The 22,973-nt window shown below is 36.2% G+C and overlaps 2 protein-coding genes across 2 annotated transcripts in view; both read right to left on the reverse strand.

Moving 5' to 3' along the window:
• LOC149080969 (uncharacterized) overlaps positions 1 to 13,603 on the reverse strand; it is a 38,271-nt gene extending 24,668 nt beyond the window's left edge. The window contains exon 1 of the mRNA XM_089237692.1: positions 13,468 to 13,603. The gene's annotated coding sequence lies outside the window, so the exon portion shown is untranslated. The remainder of the gene's footprint in view (positions 1 to 13,467) is intronic.
• A 5,915-nt stretch (positions 13,604 to 19,518) lies between these two features.
• ptc (protein patched) overlaps positions 19,519 to 22,973 on the reverse strand; it is a 49,034-nt gene continuing 45,579 nt past the window's right edge. The window contains exons 24-26 of the mRNA XM_089237693.1: positions 21,592 to 21,769; positions 19,918 to 20,037; positions 19,519 to 19,762 (exon numbers count right to left, since the gene is read on the reverse strand). Coding sequence (XP_089093819.1) covers positions 19,919 to 20,037; positions 21,592 to 21,769 — 297 coding nt within the window. The 3' untranslated portion in view covers positions 19,519 to 19,762; position 19,918. The remainder of the gene's footprint in view (positions 19,763 to 19,917; positions 20,038 to 21,591; positions 21,770 to 22,973) is intronic.

The raw sequence follows: 22,973 nt of genomic DNA on the forward strand, positions 1-22,973 counted from the left end.
TCAGATATTCAGACCTGCTAACCTTGAAAACACAAAAGTCCTGCAATTTCCTGTAAAAATCTCGCAATTTCCTGCAAAAGTCCTGCAAGCATACCATAATCTCCTGTGCATAATTCGCGGAGTACAAGTCAGATAAAAAGAATTAAATGTAAAATTAGCAAAATATGTGTATATTTTTATAAGGTAACAGACTGTGAACGGAGGTAACATTTTTTCTGAAAATCACAAACACTTTCCTTAAATTTCTAAGATCTCTCTCTCACTTCTGTTATGTATCTGGCAACACCAGAAAATACAGTATTATGTTTTACGAAGGTGGCAACACTTGAAGGGAATGACAACATGGCGGGAACGAGATGTAAATATTGTTCCGTAATAAATTAGTTAAGAATTATCGTTCATCTCATGATTCACTACCGAAACGGCTCATAAAGTACAATAAAGTTGGCGACGAGTGAAAACAAAAAAAAAGAATCGGAAATGGCAGACATCGACGATCTAGTAACCGTTTTAAGTAATTTCGTCTCGAAACTAAACAAAACTCATCCAGCATCTTCAACCGGCGTCAATGTGAAAACGCTTCTCCAGTCACAATCGATCTCGTTTGAATGCTACGACGAAGCTAACGAAAGTTTCGGTGAATATGTACAAAGACTCGAAAACTACTTCCAGCTCAAAGGACTCACGGATTCAACAGCCGACGTCGCCGAAGCCAAGAAAATGGTGCTAATCAACTGTCTCGGATCCAAGTAATATCACCTGCTTTCCAGTCTAACTTCACCGGATCTCCCTTCATCGAAGACGTACGACGACCTGCTGAAAATCTTGAAAGATCATCTCTGCAAAAGGGTAAACATCCTGACGGAACAACACAAGTTTCTTTGCCGCACACAACACCCAGGTGAGCCGATTTCGAATTATATCGCTACATTAAAAGAACTTTCGAAAACCGCCGAATTCAAATCTAGTTGTGAAAATGCTGAATGCTCAAAATCTGTCATCAACCTCATGCTACGTGCTCAATTTATACGAGGATTACAGGATGCCGAAATCCGCGAAAGAATTCTACAACAAGCTGAACTGACATTCGACGAAACACTCGAAGTCGCATTAGTGATTGAAGCTTCGAAAATCGAAAATAAAGAACTCTACAAGAGTAATTACGGTTCCAGCGTGAATAAAATTGCGCAATGTAATAACAGCGGGAGTTCGCGACGGAAATCGACTCCGCATCGACGCGACAGATCGGCAAGTCGGAAGCGAAACCTCAATTTGAGAGACATCGGGTTAGAAAACGTGTGTCTCCATTGCGGAAAAAACAACCACCAGACTCAAAACTGTCGAGTGAAACACAAGCTCTCATGCCAGATTTGCTTCAAAAAAGGTCATATCAGTAGAGTATGTATTACAGAGCTTCTGAAACGGAAAAATAAAAGCGGATCTGAAGGAAATACTGTTCAATATGTCGAAAATCCAGATCACTTTCAAGTGAGCCAAATTGTTGATATATGCACTAACACTGCTGAAAAAGACGATAGAATATTTGCAGTCATTCAATTAAATGGGAAAAATTGTCATTTCGAATGTGACTCTGGTAGTCGTGTGAGCATCATGAACATAAGTGACTACAGGCGCTTAAACCTAAATCTTCCGATCCTGAAAACAAATATATTTTTCCGAAGTTATACAGGTGAAATTTTCAAACCTATCGGATACGTCAAAGTGACTGTATGCTACAATGCTAAATCCAGTGAAGAAGAATTATACCTTGTCAATTTGAAGAGAGAACCTATCCTTGGTCGAAATTGGATGCGTAAATTGGATATCAACATAAATGACATTCATGATTCCTCAAGTGTCAAGCATATACCTGTGTGTGCCGTAAAAAGATCTGTTCCTAGTATTGTCAATGAATACTCTGATGTTTTTGAACAAACAGTGGGCAAGATTCCAGATTATACATGCTCCCTGAAATTGCGGAAAGATGCCAAACCAGTGTTTGTTAAACCTCGTCCAGTACCATATGCTTTGCGTGAAAAAGTTGAAAAAGAACTGGATAACTTGTGTGATCAAGGGATCATAGAAAAAGTGGATCATTCAGAATGGGGAACTCCACTTGTCATCGTGCCAAAATCTGATGGTTCTGTAAGACTTTGTGCTGATTATAAGGTGACTGTAAACAATCAACTTCATGATGCCAGACACCCAATACCCAAGATTGAAGATATATTCAACAAGCTACGAGGTGGATCATATTTCTGCACCTTGGACATCCATAAAGCATATTTGCATTTAGCAGTCGATGAAGACAGTGCAAAAGTTCAAACGATCTCTACACATCGAGGTACCTATTTGGCAAAAAGATTGTTTTTTGGTATTAAAACTGCACCGAACGAATTTCATTCTTTCATGGATCAGTTTGTTCAAGATTTAGATGGAGTAACTGCATATTTTGATGATTTAATTATACAAGGCAAGACTTATGAGGAATGCACAACACACTTGCTGAATGTTCTAAATAAATTATGAAAATATCATTTGCATGTAAATATCAACAAATGTAAATTTTTTGAAAAAAGTGTAGAATACCTTGGACATGTTATAACTTCCAAAGGACTGAACAAATCTCCAGCTAAGATTCAAGCTATTCAAGAAGCACCCAGACCAAAAAACGTTGACGAATTGAGAGAATTTTTGGGCTTAGTTATGTATTACTCGAAATTCATCAAGAGTGCATCAAGGTTACTTCACCCACTAAATATTCTTCTCAAGAAAAGTATTCCGTTCAACTGGACAGCTGATTGTGAAGCAGCATGGATAAAAATCAAGTCTGAAATTGCTAGTGACCAAGTCCTCATACCATTTACTCCAGAACTTCCAGTGACTTTGGCTACTGATGCTAGTCCACATGGTCTATCCGGAATATTATCGCATATTATGCCTGATGGAAGTGAACGTCCTATTGCATTCGCTTCATGATCACTAACAGCTGCTGAGAAAAATTACAGCCAGCTCGATCGAGAAGCTACAGCTGTGTATTGGGCATGCAGAAAGTTCTATGATTACATCTTTGGTCGAAAATTCACATTGGTTGTGGACAATAAACCAATGATGACTCTCTTGCATCCAGAGAAAAAACTTCCAGAATTGTCAGCTACAAGAATGTTGCGGTATGCACATTTCCTTTCCAACTTCGACTATGACATCAGACATCGAAAATCATCCGAACATGCAAATGTAGACTATTTGTCGAGAAGTCCCTTACCACTGACAGATGTACAAGTCAATACTGTTGATGATGAATACATCCTGCAAGCATCAGTGATTAGACACATATCCACAGACACAATTACTTCTGAAGAAATCCGAAAATATACAGAATTGGATGATGATCTACGTGAACTAAAGAAAAATGTGATGGAAGGAACTTTATATGACCCAGAAATAACATTACAAGAAGGAATTCTACTTCGTGGACAGCGTGTAATAATACCTAAGACACTTCAACCAACCATCCTTCAAGAACTACACTCAACTCATTGTGGAATAGTGAAGATGAAAGCACTTGCTCGAAATTACTGCTATTGGAAGAATATTGACTCTGACATAGAAAGTCTAGTGAAAAGTTGCAAGAACTGTTGTGACGTCAAGAAAAACCCCCAGAAAGCTCCAGTGCACAATTGGGAAAGTCCAACAAGAAATTGGCAACGTGTTCACATGGACTATGCGGGACCCTTCATGGGACATTTTTTCTTACTTGTCATCGATGCAAAGTCTAAATGGCCAGAAATCTACTACATGAAGAAAGCTCCAGATTCTGCTATTACAATTCATTTCCTGCGAGAAATATTCAGTCGACATGGACTGCCAGAAATTCTCGTTAGTGATAATGCTTCAATTTTCAAATCACAAGAATTCATGGACTTCTGCAAACGAAATGGTATTCGACAACGAATGATAGCTCCTGGTCATCCCTCAACAAATGGACAAGCAGAACGTTATTGCCAAACCCTGAAGACAAAACTGAAATGCATGGAATTCGAACGAGGAACACTTCACGAAAAATTATGTAAACTATTGTTTCGGTACAGAGCTACACCTCTTTCATGTGGAAAGACACCAGCAGAATTATTGTTGGGAGAGAATCTCAGAACAAAGCTAGATCTCCTCAAACCTACAACTCCTAAGTCATACAAGAACAATGCAACACAGCCAGTCTTTGACAAATTTTTCAAGGAAGGAGATAGAGTACAGTCAAGAAATTACACTCATTCAAGCCTATGGAAGTATGGAACTGTTGTTCAACGATTGGGTCGTGTTCATTACCTAGTTGAACTAGATGATGGATACATTATCAAGAGACATTTTGAACAGCTTCGACGGTGTGAAGTCAATCGACCGTCTTCTCCAACTCCTATTCGACTATCAGTTCCTATGAGACACTTCCCTCAAAAGAAATCTGTCACTTTTAGTGATCATGTATGTCAACGAGAGATTCCTGCAGTTTGCCAACACAAGACTTCATCTATGGTAGATGCTTCTACTGAAACAGAGCAAACTTCAAATGCAACTCCTCGATCAACAAGAACTATTTTTCCTCCAGCTCAGACTACTCAACTGAGACGCTCAACTCGCTCTAGAAAACCAGTTCAAAGATTGAACTTGTGACTGTTCAAGTGTTGATTCTTGTGTATAACTTTTGATTGTATCATTAATCATCTCTTAATTTAGTGTGGGAGAATTGTTATGTATCTGGCAACACCAGAAAATACAGTATTATGTTTTACGAAGGTGGCAACACTTGAAGGGAATGACAACATGGCGGGAACAAGATGTAAATATTGTTCCGTAATAAATTAGTTAAGAATTATCGTTCATCTCATGATTCACTACCGAAACGGCTCATAAAGTACAATAAAACTTCCCTCAGATTTCATTAAAGGGAGTTCTTTCTTTATTCTAATGAAATTTATTCATGCACTTGCTTAATTAGGATGGAACTTCTCCTAGTTAAGTAGAGGTCATAGGTATATTTTACAGGACATCTTTTTGTTTTCAAAGTAGTGCAATGCCAATGTGCAACTTATTGCACTAAAATATACACTTTTGCATGTTTGAAATATTCATTTGTATAAAATATTTATTCTAGAGCTCATTACATTAGATACTGAACTAGATTACATGAACTAGAATTACATTAAATTTGATCAGACGTGCCACCTTTTGGAATCCAGAAATACAGAGATTCGCCCGGGGGCACTTCCTCGCAGACCCGATCAAAAACAATTGTGTTTTTTAAGCGATTGAGAAAAAGTGAGTGTCCTCTTCCTTCCTAGGTAGGTCCTGCGTAGCCCTTGAGCAGAATATATTCATCTTGGATGCTATTAGTGATGGATAATCTTGGGCATACGAAGTCATTGATGTCATGACCTCCTGAAAGCTTGGAGGAAATCTAAAAAAATTCCGATCTAAATGAAATCTAAAAAAATTTTCTTCCAAATCTGATTTTCTGCTAAAATCTGGAGAAACTTTAAAAAATTAGGAGAGCCGGAGGAAGGGCAAAAAATCTGGAGTTTCCGGCCTAAATCGGGAGAGTTGGAAGGTCTGCATATTGAAACAAAACATTTCCCCATTGGGTATAACTAGATTTCTTCATTCTTTCACACAACCCCCTCCCCATTCCCCCTAAGAAAGTTTCCACTTGGTAAAATTTTTTGTTGGATGCATCAAAAAACATTGTTTCGTCCATAAATTTGACAAGGAAATAACCAAATGGGAATGGAAGAGAAGAAATGGGGGGTAGCTGAAGTATTTTTACAGGAAAGTATAGAACTAATGTTTAAAATATAAATTGTATTTAAAAGCAAAAAAAGCAATATTATAAATTAGTATAAATTGATTATTCCAAGGTAAACTAGTTGTAAGGCATACAATGTTTTTTTGTTTCAAAGTATACAATGTTCAACTATTTGTAAAAAACATTAATAACTTTTATACAAATACAAGGCCAAAACAGGCAAAATGCCTAATAAGGTGGCTGAGAAATAGATGCCCATAATAAATATGGATTTCATATATTTGTTATGAGCATCTATTTCTCAGCCACCTCATTGGGTTTTCTCACAGAGCTCCCCAAAGCAGAATGTTTTGCATTGTTCTGCAACGAGCCCTCAGCTGACTGGAAATGTTCTGTGGTAAAAATTCCCATAATAATGTTTTCTTCTACACTTTTTCCTAAAATTCTTCCAGATTTTTCTGCAGTAGCATTGATTGTTCTGCAGCATATGCAGCAAATTTTGGCTTATTCTGCTTTGGGGACAGAGCTTAGTATGAATGAGCAGCACTTGGTATGGTTTATCGGCTGATTGTGTAGATTGTAATTACTAAATGTAGTTTAACTAAATTTGCAATGTTAAGAAGAAACACTGCAAAAAGAAGCACACAATTTTTTTTGCTAAAATGTGCCACTTGCAAAATCTCTGTCAAGGTCACAGACAAAGAGCTGAAAACACGTTCAGCTGTAAGGTTATGTATTTCTAATGTATTGCACTCGAAAAACATCAGCTAGGATGCAATATTATTTCAAGTGTTTCATGTTGTTTGATATGGTCAAGGTACAACAGTTTCCCTTACACTGCAATCGTAGATTAATTTGAAGGAGTAGTGAGGGTAAATGCACCAATAGTAAGCATCTCAATTCCGGGAGGATCACAGGGGCGTAATGAGCTGGGGTGGCAGAACTAGCCTGCCATTCTATAATGGAATATGGAACTATTTTTAATATTTGATTTTTTTTATGGATATGAGCATATTTGGAGTTGAATAACGTGTTACATTATTGCAAAGAGCAATATTCATTGGATCATTCTCCAATATAACCAGGATTATTGTTCGCAATTGAGGAAAGACGATGAAAAAATATAAAAAACAGGCAAGTAGAAAAATATTTTTCTTCTAATGTTACACACTGAGTTGCAACCTTTGAGTCTTAATGTCAAGTAGAACTGAGGGCCATTTGCTGAGGTTAAGGGAGGCTACTAACAACCCTATTTCAGCACTTCAAACCAAAGAGAGTGAAATAAGGAAGGAGGGGGTGGTATCTCAAGTGGTGTATATAGTAGCGCATTTGCCTGCTTTCAAAGACCTGGATTTGATCCCCAGCAGAGACCAGATTACTTTTCTTTCTGAGTTAACCTCTGCATAATATCCAGAAAAGGTTTATTTTCCTTTGATGTATTGTTGAGCTGAGAAAAAAAGCTGTATCACTCCCTCTATCAAAAAATGTTTTTAAATCAAAAACTTTTCCATGATTTTGTGACTCTTCCCACATTGACACAATTTCCCAAAATCCTGTCTTGTCTTCAGACTTCAATAACATATTTTTAATAGCCGCAGATAGATAGAGAAAAACTGGGATTCATCAAGCCTTGTACTGGGTCATCAATCAATCGTCAACATTATAGGAAACCACTGTTCAAAACAAATTTGAGAGAAAAAAATTTCTACAACAACGATAAATTTTTAGTTTTTTCTTAAATAACTTCTCCTCTTGAACCGTTCCAAAACAAGCTGGGAAAAAAAAACCTTTTAAATAAAACACGATGAAGGAAAATGCCTTAAAAAATTATTAATTTCACCAAAACCTAATGTAATAGCCATCATCAAATGATTTCATAAAAACTTTCTTATTGACATAGAAATTCAAACCACCAACCCCCCCCCCCCTCCCGTTTTCCCTATAATGCAGTAAGGCAAAGACAGTTGTCATCCCATGACCTGAAAAATATATATATTGGATAAGCTTTCAAAAACCATTTTTTCCCCTTCTTCCTGTCTGTCCCCAATCTCTCTAGCTCTATAGCATCACTAATCCTGCACTGCTGACATCATAGGAAAAGAATAGACGCGACCATCTACATATTTTATCTTGTGTCCTACATTCTTCTTTACACCCACAATTCATTTCACTTGCTGCGAGAGATAATACCACGCACATGCACACACACACACTTGCTATATCATAATCACTGAACCACGACTTGTTTGAAGAGAGGCTCATAATTTCACCAGGACAGCCACGGGCACTGAACCAGAAAGACTAGTTTTACACCATGCTTGATATATCCTCTCACCAGTTTTCTTTTTTGCAATTATCCTTCAAAATTGAAAAAACACTAGAACAGACAAATATTTTCCATCATCTTCTGCTAAACCACACGAAAAAAAATTTCTTCTTTTCCGATAGCCAAACCGATCATATTTCATAACAGAAATGTGAATAGCAGTTTTATTTCTGTCCTGAAAAAATTACCAAAATTCATAAAGAACTATTTTAGCATAAATAGCGTAGATAATTTGAAAACTCTGGATTTTTTCCAATAAAATATCAGAGACGTTCAGGGATGCAGTGATTTCAATCAACAAATTTTTAAATAATTTATTTCAGGTTTGAAAAATTATCTGTTTTAATCGAATAAATTTACACAGCTTTAAAAAGCAATTTAATTTTTCTGTTAAATTATTTTAAATAATTATTACATTTTTAAATATTATTATTTAACTAACTCATACTTATTTAGCTGATTAATGGTAACCCAAGATCAACAAGGATGAAGTTAAGGGATGTAAAGCCGAGTTAGAAAATTATGCTGTTTGCATGGCAATGGATGGATGTATGAATATTCATAATGAACCAATTGTGTGTGTGTTATCAAACAGTGTGTGGTACATAAAATCATTCTCGTTGATACTATTGATATATCTGGTTCATCATATACTACTTCACTGTACATGAACTGAATGTTTTGTATTGTTGTGGTAAACATTCCCATAATAGTGTTTTCTACACTGTTCTTAAAATTCTTCCAGACTGTTCTGCAGTAGCACCGATTGTTCTGTGACGTACGTCACAGATTTCAGCATATTCTGCTTTGGGGACCAACTCCAGTCATATATTGCCATACTGCAATTTTTCCATCCAGTGAAGATGGGTGGGAAATGAAAGCACCATTATGGTGTCTTCTTCTTCATGGTGTCTAGGGTGACCACCTAGGGTAGATATACATAACTTTTTTTTACGTTCTTCCCTAGACTTGAACCCGTGGACTTTGACATCAACCTTCATGATGGAAGACAAGCATCTTACCACTGCACAGACGCTGGCTCATCACATACCAGAAATTATTTAGTAAATTTGGTGTTTTGTTCAGTGAAGTCAACAGAAGAAAACTTCAAATATAAAATGTCAAATTCCGTTACAGAGAATACTGCAAATATAGTTTCTGGTTCAGGTGGATTGGTACTTCCTTTAGAGGTACAATAGAATACTTGCAATTCTCTTGAATCTTATGTTGAGAAAATTGGTTAATCCTTACAAAAGTTTGTTAAGACCGCACAGATCTCAGATGGATAGTGACATCTCCAATAAAATCTTAACCCTACGATGCATAATTTTTTATTTTGAGCTGATAATTTCCTCCATAATTAGTGAAGCCTATAGAACGCCGGGAAAAATATTTAAAAAACCTACTCTGAATTGCATTCCTTATACAGGTCTTAAAAATGACGTAAAATTACATATAAAATAAATATATTGAAGTATTATTACTTTCCAAATATATAGCTACCATTTTTGTGATTCAAGTTGTAGAAAAGAAAAAAAAAAATGGGGAGCAAACTTCAATGTAAAAAAATAGAGAGAGGTGTGTGTGTGATTTACTGCCATCTATAAATGGCTTTCAAACAACCAGGCCCCCAAGTACCTACCCTCGCTACGGCCTTGATACAATATCTGATTTTGAATGGTAGAATAGTTTTTATACTGTTTTAGGTAAAGATATAATTATGGAGAGTTTGATACGCATTCTTTGTGAACATGCTAACTACAGCCACAGCATCGACTGCCTGTGTTGAAAGGATTTTTTTTTCTCTATTCGATGTAGTTCATTCCAAATTGCAAAACAGATTAGGAGTACACAAAGCATCAAAACTAGTGTTTGTAATGGAGCAAATGAACAATTATTGAAGGTAAAATTATTCAATACTGCTGTAAGGTATCTATTCAAGAAATTGGAGTTATTTCGTCTTTTCTCCCAATAAAATGTTCCGATATATTCTACAAGTATTGATTTTATCTTTAGTTTGCAAGTATTTTTCAACCCTATGACTACTAATGGGCGTATGCACGTCCTCCACTAACATTTCTAAAAATTACTACTGGGACAAAAGTTGTTCGGAAACTAACTGTACTATATCACAATCTTAGAGCCAGACCAGTTGCTCATATTTTATCTTCAGTTACTCAGATGGCACTGCAGTTACCTTGCTCAAAACCATATATGTACGTACACTGTTCCTTCATATGTATAATGTCATTGACTATGACTGGGACGTATGCATCTTATCACTGACTACGACTGGGACGTATGCATCTTATCACTGACTACGACTGGGACGTATGCATCTTATCACTGACTACGACTGGGATGTATGCATCTTATCACTGACTACGACTGGGACGTATGCATCTTATCACTGACTACGACTGGGACGTATGCATCTTATCACGTACTACGACTGGGACGTATGCATCTTATCACTGACTACGACTGGGACGTATGCATCTTATCACTGACTACGACTGGGACGTATGCATCTTATCACTGACTACGACTGGGACGTATGCATCTTATCACTGACTATGACTGGGACACGTGTCCCAGCTTTTGTTCGAATACTACATGGTGAAAAAATCCAAACACTGAATTTCTTATATTTGTGGCCTATCTTGTCCATTTTCATAGTAAATGAGATAAAAATAAAAAAAGACAGTCAAACATTGCTAGCATGAACCTGCTTAATGTGAAACTCTGGTTAACATGAAAAGAATTCTTTGTCGTGTCATCCTCTATGGCGATATGTTAAAAAATATGCTTAACATGAACTTTTTAAATGGAAGATCATTTAACGTGAAAGGATTTGCCAACCTGAATTTTAATAAATGCTTTGTAAAAAATTCTGGGACGGTAAAGGGTGGGATGAATGTTGTTAATGTGCACTACCGAAGAGGAATCATGCAGAAAATGAATTCTGTGTTTTGACAGCAGAACCAGTTTTTCAGTGAATTTGTTAGAAGCGATGACATTGCTTAGAAGTGCATGGAATTTTGTCTCTTCTGCAAAAGTTATGGAACTGCTTTCAGCATGGTAGATTCACGAAGTGAAAACAAATGCTGTCGAAAATGAAACCAAACCTTCGTTGATTTAAGAAGCTGAATATCATGGAATTCTGACAGCAGATCAATTTGAAGAACACGTTGAAGTCGATGAAAATATTCCAACTGTTGGTGGGATTATTTCCAGACAGACAATGACATTATCGCTGCATGTAACCAAGATCTGAGTGAATCAAATGATGAACCAGAAGCCAACGTTCTACCAAAAGGTGATTGAATGCTGCTGCTGGTACGCAAATTTTGTGTTTTACAAATTTAGGGAAAGAGCAAGCCTTTTAAAAGAGAACTTGATGATTAATTCAGTGTATTATATTTGTATAAATCTACACTGTATCAAATTTCAGACTAACGGAAATAGAATGTGAAATTTTTTTTCTGTCATACTTATCGAATAACATGAAATTCACGGTTAATATGAAAAATTTCGGTAGAACCTTGAGTTTCCCATTAAACAGATTGGACTGTATGCAGCCAAGCGGTTATATAGTCATTATGTTTGTGCTTTATATTTGTATTGTTTTATATTCTTTAAAAAGAAAATATAAATTAATGAATATAGTGCAATAATAATATATATACAGGGTGAATCATACCTATTTCGCTAAATGAAAAAGGGGGTGATAGACAAGTGGGTAATGAAACACTCTACCAATCCTGTTTTATCTCAAACTGTTTTTGAGTTATGGTAGATAATCGATTATGGAAAAAAATGTGTGAAGTCTGAAAAAAAACTCGGATTTGTAAAGTTTCTGAGAAACCTGCACTCAAACTAAACGCATATTTACAGAGCGCAAAGAAAATCCTATAAGGTTGCACCAATTTCATCGGAATATCTGAATTTAATGGCAAACTACAGCCACTGAAAGATTGGCAAAGCTACAAAATCGAATTGTCACCAAATTTTTTAATCGCAAATTCTGCAAACACCCTTCTAGCTACAATCAGTTGAATTTACCAAAAACTTGTCCATTCCACTAACTTTCAAAAGAGCTTACAATAAACCCTATCGGTTTTCCAGTTCAGGAGAAATTTAGTCTTTTGTTTACAATACATCATAGAAATCAGCGTTTCCAAAGTAGACATTTGATGAAAACTTGTAACTGGCATCTACAAATTTTGGTGACAATTTGATTTTGCACAAAAAAATCCTACAGGGTGACACTACCTCTATCTACAGAATATCCATATTCAATGGCAAGCTACAAGTGCTAAGAGATCTCTGAAGTGATATATATCGCAGGGTGAAATTCGTGCCCTCTCTGGTTCAGCGCCCTAAACACCAGACCAACCCCTTCAGTTGTGGCCATGGTAGGGGATATTATGACCAGGGCCGCAACTACAGGAGAGCAGGCGGGTCTTGTGCCTCGGGCGCTGGACCCGAGAGGGAGCAAATTTCATTCTGAAACCTCTCCTTCAACATTACAAGGGGAAGTCAAAATGTGTGCTTGCCCTGAGTGACCAAATATCTAGTTGCTGCCCTGGATATGATCCAGTGAAAAGGAAGAACACTGATCTAAATCAATGGTTTTTTTTTGCCCGCGGGACTATACATTTTTTGTGCTCGCCCCTCCCCCGCAACGAGTGTCCCAATCTTCAGGAGTGAGAGTAATATCTCTGTGGTCCCAATTTATCTGTTACCCTTTAACTCGGAATTTCACCTGTGGACCCTCTTGAAGGATGGCATGAGCTTTAGCCTGGAATTAATTAATGCTTTCCTATTCTATTGAACCATAAATTGACTAGAAGATCGGGAGGTACCAGGGTTTAAGCTACGGTCGCATTTTTCGCAAAATGTGAAAGAAGTAGCAACCACTTTCGCAAAAATGCATACAGGAGGCACGAAACGAGAAGACATCCAACTATAAATCACTAGCATTGTAGCATTTTGCTAAAGCTTCCCTCCTCCTCCCCCCCCCCCTTTCGCTTTTTTGCTAAAGGAATTTTTTATCTAGCTTAAACCCTGGGGGGGGGGGGGAACCATGTGAAAAATCTTTGCCTTGTGGGGGGCACTTCTAGAGGTCGAGGCTATGTGGTGACTCATATTATCCCTACAAGAAAATTAAATCAATATGCAATTACATAAATAAACTCACGATGTCATTTCAGTAACAAATCAATACTTATATGTTTGTTTAAACATTTTAACTGATAAATATGGACATTTTATACCAAGAGAAAAAGAAAAAATTTCATGGGTTAAAAAAATGGAATTTACAAAACACGTGCTCACTCACTTGAATTGTGCAATCACTGCTTTCCCATATGTTACAATAATTAGTATTGAAAAGTTTAATAAGCGAAACTTCAAATGCCAACCCCACCCCGAATGTTTTCAGTAAACAAAAACAACAAAGAAGTGCGGCGATGTTGATGATGATCTCGTCCGTTTCTGATTTAATTATACAGTGAAACTGTGACAAAGTCATTTTTTTGCTCTACCAGAGGCAGTTCGGATAGTGTGGTGCTGCCATCTACTCGTGAAATTAAAAATGATCCATGCGGTGATCAGTCATTCTCATTCAGGTCAACTCCCTACGACCAACATCGAAAATTGACCTTTTATTGAAGTTCAGTTCTTTTCTTTGGCAAGAACATCGGAAGAAGCAGACGACAAGAAATTTCCGTGGTTGTGCCTGTGCTGTCATCTAATTTTGAAATTAAAAATGATTCAAGAACATCGGAAGAAGCAGACGACAAGAAATTTCCGTGGTTGTGCCTGTGCTGTCATCTAATTTTGAAATTAAAAATGATTCAAGAACATCAAAAGAAGCAGACGATACGAAATTTCCGTAGTTGTGTCTGTGCTGCAAAGTCCACAAATTGAACTTGGATGTACCGTCAATTGTTTTTCAGCAAACAAATTTGTTTCTGTTGTTCGATTCATAATATTGATGCTGTCATCTAACATCAAGATTAGGAACGATTCGCATGCAGTGATCCATAGATGGAGATAGAATTGGACGTCTGGGGAAGCACGTTTATTATTGCTGGGGGGCACGATGATGATGATGGCAATTCATATATACATATATACATTACATCAGTCGACTCCACCTTTGACGTTCGTATTTCCGTCCATGCAGCGATCAAAATGTCCCTGACAAATGTTTTTCATCTATAGCAATGATTCCCAATGTGGGCGTTAACGACCCCTGGGGGGGGGGAGCAATGGCATGCTCCAGGGGGCGGTAGAAGTTACGGGTATAACATAGGATCCTATGGGTTAGATTGCGTTGGGGGGTGATAGGAGAAAAAAATTTCTGAAGAAGGAGGCGGTGGGACAAAATAGGTTGGGAAACTATGATCTATAGTGTGTGTGTGTCTAGAGCAGTCTCAAACTTAAGTATGGTCTTTTCCAACCTCTAGATCAAACTTGGCTACAGCATGTCAAGTCACCTCGGATGATTCTATTTCTTATTAGAAGGACAAGCCAATCATGAAAGCTCAGTTACTGATAAGCTATTCTCAGTACTCAATCATGCAATCGTTTTTACTTGAAAGGATTGAATAAAATCCGTGACATGACGTAGCCGAGTCTCATCTTGTGCTTAGAAGGCAGGGATCTTAATTGTATTTAAGTTGTTACATCTATAAAGAGATGCCACACAAAGGAGTGAATTGCTCTTATAGATTGTAGGACACCAGAGTCATAACCAAGTTTTTTTTGTGGGGTGCACACACCGATCCCAGAAAAACTTATAAGTTTGCAAGCAGGGTTGCGACTGGAAGCAAAAATTTACTCAGTCACTGAGGGAAAGTTACCATTTTATTGTTCCCTTTTCCAGAATTTTCAACAAACAAAGGGCATAGGTGCTAGTACGCCTGATTTACCCAAAAAGCTTTGTGATTTTTTCCAGCCTTATCAAAATCTCCCTGTTATAAGACCAGATTTTTCCGTTTTGCCCATTTATTTAAAAATCCCTAAAAATCCTCAAGTTGTATTCGCAACAGAAGACCTTAGTCCTGGCGCACAATATCGGGCTCACTGCTTCGAGAAAAATCAAGAGAAATTGGGATTTCCGTATATAAAATATTGCCAAGTATAAGTTTCCCAATTATTTGCTAAAACTGCTAAATGAGGGAAATGAAGTGCTGCTGAAAATTATAGCGGACTGAAATGAACTTTACGAAATAATTCAACACATGACAAATATGTTGGACAAATATAAAAATTCATTATTATCTTAACCCTTTAAACGGCCCAGCAGAAATCACTAAACGACCTTCAATATATTTTTTAATAAGGTAGGCTTTCTTCCGATTTTCAGCAATTGAAAACTAAGTACTGGGAAAAGTGTCCCATTGAAAAATCAACTTTGCAAAATGTTTGACCTTGTTAATGCTAAAATAAGAGGCTTTTTAAGGAGGCGAAATACCTTGTCAATACCCCTAAAACAGTAGGGGTTCTCAAATTTTTTTACTCTGGCAGCAGCCTTTTTCTTAATCATTGCTTTTCTGCGGTTCTTCAGAGCAGTGTAACAAAGAATCACTTCAAAGAACCTTTGTCATCATTCTGCGGCACCCCTGACAAATGTTGGCGGCACACAGTTTAAGAACCCCTGGCCCAAAGGGTTAATATAATTTATAAGTTGGCGAAATAATTTTTGTCCTTGATTTCAGTGATGCACGAAAATTCAAGTAGTAGGCTTCATCAAAAATACTGGTGGGGGGGGGGGGGTGATTATATACATATTATCATTAAAAAATTGTCAGGATGGCCAAAATATATCTGGAAAAACAGATCTTATAGTCCTTTTACAAAATTGCCAAAAAAATGAATCCTCAATTTTCTCTTTTATTTGAGTGACATGTTTTCTTCAGCAACGAAATATTTTGTCATATGGCAAACTAGAGTTTTGAAGTATAGGAATCTGTACCTATGAAAGAGTGAGCTCAGCGCCCTTCCTGGTCCAGCATTTTGAGCACCAGACCCTCCCTGCTGTTCCCCTAGTTACATCCCTGAACTCAAGATACTACTACAGTGAAACCTGTCTAAGACGGACACTGTATGAGATGGAAACCTGTCTTAAACGGGACAAATAGGCCTATATAGTATTGTGAATAATTAATGCTTTTTCAATAATAGGAAACCTCTTTTAGATGGAAACTGTCTGTCGTGGAAACAGAAGGAATATCTAGGTTATATTTGTAGATACAAAACCTGCTAAAACTGAAAGAATTTTTTACCAACTGCAAGTTTTTGTTGTTTGAACGGGAAAAAAGTTTAAGTTGTTCTGATTCCCCATTCTTTTAGGCGAACTCTTTCACTTCTTGGAAAAACGATGAATGCTTATTATCTATCTTTTTTCAAAAAGATATCCAATTTCTCAAATATACAGTGAAACTTTGCTACAATATACCCTTTACTGTGATAAATCCCTCTATAACAATATTTTTAAAACATTTCTGAAACCACTATAAAAAACTGTATTTTTTTTATGTTTTGTTCAAAATCGTTTTGAATTTAATTTTAACTTCGTCACTTGTTTTCCTTCTTCTGAAGGCATCTGACAACTTCAATATTTTGCACTAAAAAGTCACAGAAAGCTAAAGGAATTTATCGGTATTGCTACTTTCTGTGTAAGACACACGAGTGCAGTGCGGGAAATGTTTTTACAATGCATCTTAGTGAATTTTTATAATAAATTAATCAGTTAAAAAATTTTTGCGGCAAATAAATACATAAAAGCACATTTTCTGATGCTATTAACAGTGGGGATGTAGAAAAGATGATAACAAACACAGCATAAATTTGATCACACCCAAGGAAAAATGTTTCTTCTCGATATAACGATAATCCCTCTACAACGATATTTTTTCTCGATCCACTAAATATCGAGGTTTCACTGCATTAAAAAAAATTTCATTTTCAACAAAAGTAAATTTTTATTCTATTGCTATTCAGGTGAACGTTTCGATGTTTAACTATTAACAAAATTAAATATGAAATTTCAAATGTGTAGTTATTTCAATCAGCAAACATGAAAAAATGCAAAATAATAATACGCATGTCTTTGTTTAACACTCGTTGGGTTATAGAAGTTAGGGTGATCTCAAAACTTAAGTTTCGTAAATGATAGAAATAAATCACTGCATATATATTTTCATGTGCACTTCTACGAAACAGAAACCTGTCTGGAACTGAAAATAATTTGTCTCTTGACCTTCCGTTTTATACAGGTTTCACTGTATATCCAAAATAAAATTGCAAATTTCTCTTCGGAATAAAACGAAGCGGAAACAGTCATTAAATAAAAACAAATATTTATTTTTAATTTATAATTTCAATAACACACACACACACATATATATAACATAACAAACAAAATATCGACACGAAATAACAAACAATATGCAGTTCAATACATAATTTGTTCTTTTTCTTTAGAAAAAATTTACAACTTTCATTTTGTTTTCCAATTCACATAGGGCAGTGATAATCTGGCTTTGATTACGGGAGGAAACAATACAATACGAGGGGGAAAAAAATGAGCCCAGTGAGGAGTAAGGCATAAACCCATAAAAAAAATTTACATGGAAATAAATAATATATTATATCAATATACTTCTGTGTATATATATATAAATATGCAAATATATATATATATCTTTCCTGAAATTGAAAAATAACATTGTTATCCCAAACAATGACGAAATCGAAGAACTGCCTGTTATGTACATCATTCAAACATATATGTATACGGTGAACATCACGAACAAACACATAGAAAAAAAGAAATGGAACTTTTATTTGTACTCTTGGTTTCATGGAACTCCCCCCCCTCTTTTTTTTGTCATCAGATGGCAACGATTTACTTTTCTTTTTTGTCGAAAAATTTTAAACTAGCAATCTTAAGTTTTTTTAAATAACTAGATGTTTTCTAAGCTGTTTCTTTTACACATTTGAGGCTTCTCATTCAAGATTTTAGTTATCGAGTGCACATGATATTTATGGGAAAATTCACTGACAAGCAATTCACAGTTCATCACCAGTGAGTGATTAAGCACTGACTGAATGTGTGAGTGAGTTGGTGGATGAGCTAGCAAATGAACGAACGAGTGACCACATAAGTGGCCAAGTAAGTGACTTTAAGAGTGAGCAACAGTATGAACGACTGAGAAAGTAAGCAATTGAGTGAGTTACTAAGTATGTGAACAACTGACTTGAGTTATTGACTGAGTTGAGTGCACTTATGACTCCCTTCGCTCACCTGCTCATTTTCTAACATGCTCATTCACTCACTCGGCTCATTTTTCATTTTCTCACTCATTTGCTCACCAACTCATTCACTTCCTCATTAGGTCGCCTGCTCACTCATTGACTCAGTCACTTGCTCATTCACTCCCTTGCTCATCTGCTCACTCACTCATTTGCTCACAGACTCATTCACTTGCTCAGCTGCTCACTCACTCATTTTTTAACCTGCTGACTCATTCATTTGCTCACAGACTCATTGGTTCACTCACCTGCTCATCCACTCACTCACTATGTCACTTTGTCAACGAATTGTTTGTCTGTGAATTTTCCTTCCGGTGAATAGCGCAAGTACAGATTATATTCTTAAAAATGTACATAAGGATTATTTTCGAAGAATTTTTGATGATTCTGTACATGCTGGAAAATGCTGTGTGTGTCACATGCCTTGTGTGTTATGTGCTGCCATCTAAGTGAGAATTTAAAATTTTATGTAATATACCATAAATAGTTTGATGTCTATGTCTGGGCCGCTGTTTTTTTAGTCATAATGAAAACCAAAAAAATATATTTCATTTTACCATCACTTGGTGAAGTCTAATTGATCCATCTATGTGTATATATATATAGCCTATATTTGTATCTGATGTATATTTGCGTGTATATATAACATAATTACAAGATTCTGTACAGACTAGGAAGCATTATCGTCTTCATTTTTTGATTTAGATACATTAAAAAAAAACAGTATTTCTTCTTCTACGAGATTCAAATTTTTGGTTTGCGAGTGAATCACCTTATAAAAAAAACCCATAAATATTCTATAAACGTTTATGTTTTCAAAAGTGTGTGTATTCAATGTGTACGTACTACAGCTGTCCGATTTTGATTTCCCGTTAATTCTTTTCAAGAGTGTTTACAGATTGAAATTTACTCAAACCTGGTAGATAATAAATAATAGAAGGAATTTTACAAAGTGAATTTTTTTTGGCACAAACGGTGAATGCCTTTGATGAAATGATGCCACCATCCTTGAGGGTTTCTGATACTTTGTACCATGATCAAAGGTTTTTTTTCTTTTATTCTTTTTGTATAACGCATGACTTTTGTATCTTTACACACCGGAAAACATGTGAAAGAAAATTATCGAGGTGAAGAGGAACGGAACAATATGTTCCAAAAATAATGGATGCTCAGCCTTCACAATCATGAAATACAGTCTTTTGTCAAAGGAAAATCCTACATTTTTCGATGGCAGTTCTCTCAGTGCTTGAGGAGTTCATCGAAAGTTTCATTTTGAACTTCCTGGAAACATCACATACAGGCGAACAATGCTGCAAAAGAGAAAGAGGTTATTTTATATTGATGGTTATTGGTATTTAAGATATAATCAAAACTGAAATTGAAAATACATATTATAAGAGAAAGTAGTTCTTATATGTTATAAATACATATTATATAAGAAGTAGGGGATGGAATAATTACTCACTTCAAGAGTTAGGACTTGGAGTTCGAGTCCCTGCTCGAGTGTATGAGCAATTACAAGCTGAGCAACAACTATCCCTTCTTCGTCTGTGCCTGCCGATATCCATACATCTATCTAATGATCCTTTTGAAAGAGAAGTCGTACCAAAACAATTATCAACAGGAACAAAATAATGTTATTGCATTATGGAGCAAAAGAAATATTTTTGTATCAGTTAAGCCTAAACACAGCGGACAAAAAGAAAACTAGACCTTATGCGAAATTCCACTTAATAGGCAGTTATTCTGCCCTTTGAACATTGATACAACCTAGTTCTAACCACTCTTCCTAATGTTTGATCTCAAATTCATGAATGGGAGATCCTACATTGAAAATTTGCAGTGATTATTGCAGGTTTGTGAAGCGATCGTATTTGCTACATGCAATGATATCTGTCTATGACAATTTTTTTATTTTTTTCAATCAAAATCTTCACGCTCATCTGATGACCTATACATTTGCTGTCATTTCAGATTAATGCTCTTGATGGTGTTATGTAAACTACCTCTCAGCGAGATATACAGAAGAAACACAAAATGTCAAACTCTGCAGGTCAAATTTGGCAAACTGCAGGTACCGGTCTAATTAGCCCTCATGTGCATAAAATGACTATGGTGCAACAAAAAATAATTAAATGGTGCTGTATAACACACCTCCTTGGAGGGGTGGGGGGGGGGGGTAGCAGGCAGTAAATTAAGTAGTGATAGCCCAATTGTTGTCGGTTATTCCACATCCCTGTATAACATACTAGCAAATTCATGCTGTGTTCTTTTGAAAGTCCAAAAACAATCACTCCTTTTTGCAAGTCATTTCATGCCATATTTTCGACCCATACTGGGCACGGCAAACCTTTGCATGAATTTCTGGTTCAACTGCTTAAACAGTACCTAGAACGGGATTTCACTGAGCGCGTGTGCCTTTCCTTCCAACTCAGAACCAATTAACCCAGAAGAGTAGTGATACACTGTACGTATGTGCAGTTGTCCCCCCCCCCCCCCCAATGAAAACAAATAGATGCCAGCCAAATTTCTTACAAGCCAAGTATATCTTATTTTTCCAATTTTCTTAGTTTAATCCATTTTTTTTCATTATTCACATAGGCCTACATATGAAATTTTAAGGCGCCAATGAAGATTTTTTGCTCACCATGGCAACCTGAGATTTTTTAGCTCTGTCTTTCACTACCTTGAGTAAGACAAAGAGAAGGAAAAACAAATCAATTTCAAACATGGTCCTCTTTCTCCCCGTTAACAAGTTGACCTGACAAAATGGGGGAGGGGTTGGAGAACATGTTTGATTGAGAAGTGTGCTTTAGAAAATCTGTGGGCCTGTTATTGCCAAAGTAAAAGGCTTTTAAGTAAGCGAGATATCTCTGGATTGCAGATGAAAGAGTTAAGATACTCTGTGCATGAAAAAAGATTCATGGGATCTATGCATTTCATCAACTTATTTGCATATAGCCGACTATTCATACTTCTGATTGAGTCTAATTTTTTTTCCCTAGGAGTGTATGACATTAGTTGCATTGATATAAAACTGACACCAAAAATTTTTCCCATTAGGGTTCGAGACTTTAACCATCAATAATGTATGATTGCAAGACAAAAGTATGAAACAAGTAATTAAATTCTTATTTACCTGACAAAGGTGCATGGACTTTGACCTTGGCAGTAGCAGTGACCCTCGTGGTGACTGCCGTCTGTGTGGTCGCTGGAGGCTGGTTCATGAAAGCACCTAGATTGCAGAAAACTGGAGAATAACTGGGGTGGTAAGGGGAGCTGCGAGCACCTGATTCATCTGATGAACTGTTTATTCCCTGCGAATTGGAATAAAAGAGTCAAAATATCAGTTATGATTATCTAAAATGAAGAGAGTTTTTTTTTACAAAAAAATATTGGCATAGCATTTGCTATTAGATTTCACTGCCAAATATTAAAAAAATTTTTATTGTCAATTGTTTCATCTATGGATAGATACCTTCACATCAAAGTCACCTTCAAATAATGTAGCTTATGGAAAACTCAGAAGTTTTTGGAAAAAAATGCATGGAAAGCAAAACCTCAGTTCAACATAATTAAAACAAGTCTAGGCCTGTAAATTTCCAAGTAATCTAATATGCCTCTCTCAATTTAATTAAAATTAACATACAGTAGTGTCCCGATAATTTGAATTTCAAAACTTTAAGGTTCTGATTAATCAGATGTGCTAAAATGTTTCGAAATTCCTTCTCAAGATATTTTTTTTTTTTTGCCAAGAACAAGTTCATTTCCTTTTATGTTATTTTTCCGACAAATGAGAGTAATTTCAGTTTTAACACTAGAAAGACAGGTCAGCGGACTATACCTAGAATGATGGCAGGGGTCTGTGTAATTTTGAACACTTTGATGTTTTAACCCAGGTACAATATTTTTCAAGAAAGAATATAGTTATAACACAAATAATATTAGTTTTTAAAGCGTTGTGTGTAAACCATCTCTCTTGATGTGCATGAGTGTGGAGTGAACTCGGGACTGGAACATTTTTATTTTTCCCCCAATAGGATTACATTGCTCCTAGGTATATTGAATAGTATTAATGAGTGGGATGTTGCTGCATTATTATTTATTTATTTTTTGGCAGTTGGAAGAACCTACCGATGATCTTTCTGAAGGATTTCAACCAAGCTTGCCCATTTTGGTTTGAAAAACAAAATCAGATATTTCCATTGGTGTGAAATCAGTATCTGTAAACAAACACTTCCTCATAAAAATATTTTAGAATCCTTGACCTCCTACTGACGAGAAAAATTTCATCTGCAGCAGTTTCTTTTTCAACCAATACACAGGATATTATTGAGATCTCAAATATTTACGAAAATGAGTTGATGTTTTGGTGTAGTTCTAGGTTGTTTTTGTGACTTCAGTGTGGTTTGTGTTTATTGTTTCTAGCAGAGTTTTATTTGGCATCAGCTGACGCACCGCTTCCCATTCTCCTATGAATTCTCATCAGCACCACTGCCTTCTGGGTTTTATCTCCTGCAA

Source organism: Pholcus phalangioides, unplaced genomic scaffold (genome assembly GCF_987345545.1).
Source record: "Pholcus phalangioides strain wild (caught in Gottingen) unplaced genomic scaffold, Ppha-v1.0 ptg000010l_1, whole genome shotgun sequence".
NCBI lineage: Eukaryota > Metazoa > Arthropoda > Arachnida > Araneae > Pholcidae > Pholcus > Pholcus phalangioides.